We start from the raw sequence: 6,652 nt of genomic DNA on the forward strand, positions 1-6,652 counted from the left end.
GAGGAGGTCACCAGCTGATGAAGCTGCTTGCCCTTGTGTGTGTGCTCGCTCTTCTCTTTGTTCTCTCTCTCTGCCCCAACACCTCTCCTGGATTGCCTTGCCCCCATGGGGTGCACCCACCCTCGCTGCCAACTCAGTGTGCTCTGGGTCCCACCCTACCTCTCTTTGGCCATGCCCTTTTCCCCACAGCCCCACCTTCCACCCCTGCTGCAAACCCAGCCCTTACTGGGCCCTAAGGCTTCTAGGCCATGGAAATTGTAACCTGACCTTAGCTCATCATTCCCCCAACCCCAGTACCAGCCTGGGGGATCAAATTTCCCCTCAGCCCCACCACTGGAGGAGACTCTCCTCCATCCCTCTCCACTCCACACACCAAGCAGGTGTACAGTGACCGGTGTGTGTGTGTGTGTGTGTGTGTGTGTGTGTGTGTGTGTGTGTATGTGTGTGTGTTTGTGTGTGTGTGATTGTTGGGGATAACTGCCTCTCAAGGACTCAGAACATAGCATCCTTTGAGATGACTCAGCACACAGCACACTTCAAAAAACAGCACAAAGCACCTTGTGTAAAGGACTCAGCACACAGCTCCCTTTGAATGAGGAAGTCCATAGCCCACATGTAAAGGACTCAGCACATGGCATGCTTTGAAAAACTCAAGCGCACAACACTCTTTCCCAGGGACTCAATACATAGCACCCTGTGTTAAGATACACACAGACCCCTTTGAAGGGCTGAGTACATAGCACCCTGTGTAAAACATTCAGTGCACAGCACCCTTGGAAAAACTTAGCCCATAACACAATTTTGAAAGCACATACCAGGCTGTGGAAGGACTTAACACATACCACACACTCAAAGGACTCAGCCGAGAGCACCATTTGAAGGACATTACAGAGCACCCTGTGTTAAGGTCTCGGCACACAGCATTTGAAAAATTCACCTCCTCCCTCTCTTGTCAATGGCTCAGCACGTAGCAGCCCCCTTTGGGATTATTAGCAAACCACAACTTTTGAAGGACTCAGCATAAAGTACGTTGTGTAATGGAGTCAGCACACAGCACACTTTCAAAAACCCAGCACGGCCCACTTTTCTCAGGGACTCAGCACATAGCATCCTTTAGGATGACTCAGCAAACAGCAATTTTTGAGGACTCAGCACAAAACTCCATGTGGAAAGGCCCCAGCAAACAGCACCTTGTGAAGGACTCACACATACCTCACAAGTTCAGTTGTCATTAGAATTCGGGTGCTTTCTTCAGTATCACCATTCTTCAGAAACACTTCACAAATCCTACTAGTTTACTTTAGCCAACCAGTGTTTTATGTGGGAGGGTCAGCTTGGGGTCTTGAACTCAAAGTTTGGAGGCACTGTCCCTGATCTCTTTGGTTCAATGCTAGAGCTCTAACACGTTGACCCACAGCTCCAATTTTTTTTTCAGATTTCTCTTTGATAGGTCTTATGGTGATCAGGAAGGCCAACTAGGGGTGTCCGTGGGCCAAGGCTCTTAGCTGGGCCTGGAGCTGATCTATTCTTTCCTTGTGCCCCTGGGAGCCGGGCCTCCTGGAGCTCTCTTGGCCTAGGGTGGAACAGACCTGCTCTGGCATCACCACTCAGGGTGAGCAAAAGTCAGCTTGGCCCTGGTCACTTCCCCCAATTGAACTGTAGAAGACAATGGCATGGCCCCACATGTCCCGCATCTGGCCAGCAGGGGGCAGGTTTGCCCACCATAGGGATTGTACCTGCAAGTTCTGTTTGTTCTTGCTTTCCTGGGGTCTCATCATGCTTCAAATCCACCCTGGTCAGGAAAGTCCTCAAGACTCTTACCTACGATTAACCATCGAAAAGCAAGAGGGACTGTGGCTCATGTGGCAGAGCAGTAGGCTTGAGCAAGAAAACTCAGGGATAGAGCCTAAGCTCTCAGTTCACACACACACACACACACACCATATACATGCGTGACTTCATTACCACCATGATATCACAAACCTACGCATCATCACATTGCAATTGTGACATCACAATCACATTGTGACATTTTAATTGGGTATGACCTCTTAGCACCTTTGAAAAAGCATACGGCCTCTGTGACAAAAAATTTCAGTTGTTTAGCCATATAATCACTGTGGTAATTGATTGAGATATTATACCATTTTAATATTACAAACCCTTGGAGGCAGGTCACCAGTGTGACATCATTAACTGGTCCTCTCCTCATAATTTTGATATGCCCTTTTGATACATAGGCTTTTTGTGATCTCATAATCTGTTTTTGACTTCATATTTCAGGTATGACATGTGATATTAGAAATGCACTCTGATATCATGAAAATTGTGTCATCACTCTGTCAGATATCATGAACATTGTGTCACATTGTGACATCACATACCTGTTGGGAGTTCATAATATTTGGGCCAATGCATTACTTTGTAGATCTCACAATCCCATTCTGAATTTATATTCTCATTTGGAGTTATGTACAAGTTGTTATGTTGAAAACGAACTTTACAACTTTGGTGCAGGGGAGGGGGAGACGGGGAGGATTGGGTGGGGGTTAGGGGGAGGATGGAAAGGGATGGGAAGGGGAAACAAAGGAGGAGGCTACAATGCTTGATAAGAAATGTACTCATTATCTTACCCATCTAATTGTAACCCCTCTGTATAGTATTTTCACAATAAAAAAAGAAAAATTGAAGTCCAGCATGCCATTGTGACATCATCAATCCGTTGTGACATCATAAACCTATTCTGACCTCATCACAATTATGGCATCACCAACTAATTATAACATATAAATATTATTATGACTTAATATTGTGACATCATATTGTCATTGTGATATAACTGTCCCATTGGGTTTGAAAACCTATTATGACCTCATAACATTTTACAAAATTCATAGCCTTTGACACTATTAACTTGTGAACTCGTATACTTAAGATGCATAAAATAAGACAATCCAATGAGGCATATTGAGGATAATTTTATTTACACTAGAAATGGTCCTGCATTTACCTTGTCCTGGGCTGTACACTCAGTGACAAGCCAGACCCAACCACCAAATCTCAGACCTCCAATGGGCAGCCCTGCACATAGTTCATTAGTGTGCAAACCACCAACCCCCCAAATTATCATCTCCAAAGCTCCAAACTTCAATAGGTAAGGCTTTTTCCTATTCTCTTACTCTCTCCTTCTTTGTAGAACTTTACTTCATTTCCCTTTTTCCCTTCCCTCATTTTCTTCTTCTCTTTAGGCCTCTCCACTATCCACAGGCCTACACTTCTCTGGCTTGGTGGCCAATTGTCATCCTTCCCCTCCTGTTCTCCCTCAAATTCCTCTTCTCCCAGGACTTTCCCCTCTATCTCACCACTTCCTTCCTTCCAGGTCTTCCCTTTATTTTCTCCAATTCTATTACTCTGACCAGGTAGCCTATATATAGGTTGAACCCCTCCATCACTCCAGTGGATCACCTGCCTAACACTTTTCAACCATCACTTCACGAACTACGCATTCCTCAATCACTTCTTCAAAGCTCATGTGAGGATGACATCCTACCCCCTCCAGCAGCATGCCCTGCCCCCTTTGGTGGCATGACCCATGCACTCCAGTGTGCCAGGACATAGGGCTACATTGATTAGTGGGCCGTGCTGATTATTAGGGCTCTGCTGCTTTATACATCCCCCACTGGTTTTCATGTCCAATCAAATCCTTGATTCCTTCGTACCAAATCCTAAAAATTCCCTTCTCTCTACCCAATGAACAGGCTTAAAACGTAAATTTAATAGAAAACAAGTAAATTATAGAAACACACTAGTTATTACTAATTAACACTTAGTAAGTCTTATCCTTAAGCGATCCTCTGAGTGTCTCTGAACAGTCCATCTTGCAGCCTTCTCAGTATATTGGTCCAATGCCTATTTCACTTGAGATTGATGGAGCCAATGCTGTTCATGCTAATTTAATAGGCGACAGTGAAGTTGGCACCACCAAGTAAGTTTCTTGCCACTTCGTTTCCAATTCAGGACCATGATGCATTTTTACCCACACCAGCTGTCCAGGGAAGAAAGAGTGGGTGGAGTTTCTTTTTTTCTTTTTTCAATTCCATTTCTTAGTTTATTTCACTTACTTGAGGTCTAGTTTTTGATTTTATTTCTGAAGTGAGACTTGCTATAGAATAAACTACTCTCCCCAAACAAATTTTCCTTCCAGCTGAATTTAATTTCTTTCTTTTGGCCCTTTATTAAAAATTTATTTTACAATCTAACCATTTAAAACATTTTTATATCAACAAATACAGAATCAGACTATCAGAATAATGAGTGATGTATCTTTCAAAGATTATATTTGTATCTGGATGCGGATATTTTTGAAGAATATTTTAATCAAAACTGCTAGTTTTGTTAGAAGTATATTGATTTCTCTATTTTGACTCCTGGAAAAAATTAAAACAAGTATCTCAGTGTTCACTTTATGGGTGGGAGGGCTCCACTGACTGTATCTGCCATGTTTGTTGGAATTACAGTTGTTTATCTTGCAACTTTCTTTAAGATTAATTAAATGCAAATGTAACTCTGTGAATCATGGGAATACATGCCAGACTTCTTATTAATACTTTCACTTAAAAATTTGTGTGCCAAAGAGTCGTTAATTTGCTAAAAGAAAAATGCTAAAGCAGCCCTTTGCCCACATTTTTGAGGTGGCATATTCGTGGTCTGCATTCAGACCCTGTGGCCCTTTGAGGACACAGGAAGACTCGGATGATAACTTGGCAACCCAGGTAGAAACCAAGCCAAGTGTGAGCGTTTGAAGCTGCAGTTTGGCTGCCATCGTGTCGGCAGAAAGAAAGAATTCAGGCCCCATGTCAACCAGTACAAAGGATAAAAACGGATTCAACCGGAAATTCAATATGGCACCACATATGGGATACATGAGTGTGGTTATAAAACAGGCCACATATTTTTTTTGAACAGTCTCCTACATGTGATCTGAGGACATGTGTAACTACCATAATGATTCTAGGAATCTGTATTTAATTTGAGTTGGGGTAGTGGCAGGGGTTGGAGATCTGAAGCCGCCACAGGTTTGTGGCAGATGGCTCTGTGTCAGCTTTGACAAGCAGCCAGGCTCAGCTTCCTCTGCAGATTTTCTTTTCTCTCTGATCAGGTAAATATGGGCACACTCTGGAAAGTTCTTCAGATTCTGCTTTAGGTTGCAAGTTTGTGACTTAGCCACATCTGTTACAAATCTTCCTTAGGTTCTCTTGTAAGCAGAGACCTGAATTTACCATGTAGGGCTGACCAATCAAACGGAGTTATTTCACCCTTATAGAGATGTTTCCTTACAACATCTGGTCTCTTGCAGAAATTCTGGAGTCCTTTTGAAAGCTGTTCAGGTGTATAATACAGATATCCAGCGGGAAATATTTCGGGATAAACCAAATCTTTGGGGCAAAATGGATAGCAACCACAGTACACAGCTTCCAACATTGCCACTCCAAAGAATTCATGCTTAGCTGTTGAGATGACAACATCAGCCATGCACAATACTTGGAAATAGTCATCTTTGCAGGGTAAGTAGCCCCAGCTTAAGACTGAAGATCCCAGTGCCTTTTTGGCCTCTGAAAATATATCTGGATCATCTGTAAAAATTTCTCCGAGGACAGAGATGTGAAAAGGGAGTTCTAAATCTTTTAGGTGCAATAATACCTTAAAAAGTGTCTCTGGATCTTTGTCATGCTCCCACCTGTGAGGCCAGACAATGTACAATGGTCGTGGCTGATCATCAGCTCCATCCAAAATGTCACAAGGATTATGAATCAGATTCTTGAATTCACCATATGTAATGGATATTAGACCCATGTCTGATATATTGCTGGTAAATATTTTTCCCAATTATTTAGCTTTCTTTCTAGTTTGATTGCTATTTTTTACCTGTGCAGAAACTTATTTTAAGGTAGTCCCATTCAGTCATTCTCCAACTTGTTGTGACCCTGGAAATCTGTTCTGGAAGTTCCTGTCTGTGCCTATAAGTTCAAGTGTCTCTCATACTCAGTCCTGTAGTAGTTTCAGAGTTTCAGGCTTGATGTTAAGGTCTTTAATCCATTTTGAGTTGATGTTAGTGCGTTGTGATAGGCGAGGATCTACTTTTCATTTTCTGCATGTGGCCAGTTTTCCCAACACCCATAGTTGAAGAAGTTTTGCCTCTTCCACTGTATGTCTTTGGCTCCTTTGTCAAATATCAACTGACTGTACATATGCGACTATATTTCTGGGTCCTCTAACCTGTCTCATTTATATTTGGGTCTCCTTTTGTGCCAGTACCAAGCTGTCTTTGTTATTATGGCTCTATAGTAGAGCTTGAAGTCCTGTATCATGATCCCTCCTGCATTCTATCTTTTGCCTAAAATTGTTTTGTCTATGCTAGGTCTTTTGTTGTTCCAAATGAATTTTTAGACTATTTTCTCTAATTCAGAAAAGTAGGTCATTGGAATTTTAATGGAAATTGCATTGAAGGTGTTTATTAATTTTGGCAGTATGGCCATTTTCACCATATTAATTCTGCCTATCCAGGTACATGGGAAGTCTTTCCATTTCCTGGTATTCTCTATGATTCCTTTTTTTAGGTTTCTATAATTTTCATGAAATAGACCCTTTACAT

At 42.3% G+C, this 6,652-nt stretch overlaps 1 protein-coding gene across 1 annotated transcript; it reads right to left on the reverse strand.

Moving 5' to 3' along the window:
* Positions 1–5,232: 5,232 nt before the first annotated feature.
* On the reverse strand, positions 5,233–5,853 carry LOC122095171 (glycosyltransferase-like domain-containing protein 1). Its single transcript, XM_042665624.1, has one exon. It carries the CDS (start codon positions 5,851–5,853, stop codon positions 5,233–5,235), a length of 621 nt encoding a protein of 206 aa, XP_042521558.1.
* Between the last annotated feature and the right edge of the window lie 799 nt (positions 5,854–6,652).

Source organism: Dipodomys spectabilis, unplaced genomic scaffold (assembly GCF_019054845.1).
Source record: "Dipodomys spectabilis isolate Male_0828 unplaced genomic scaffold, ASM1905484v1 ptg000339l, whole genome shotgun sequence".
In the NCBI taxonomy this organism is placed as follows: domain Eukaryota; kingdom Metazoa; phylum Chordata; class Mammalia; order Rodentia; family Heteromyidae; genus Dipodomys; species Dipodomys spectabilis.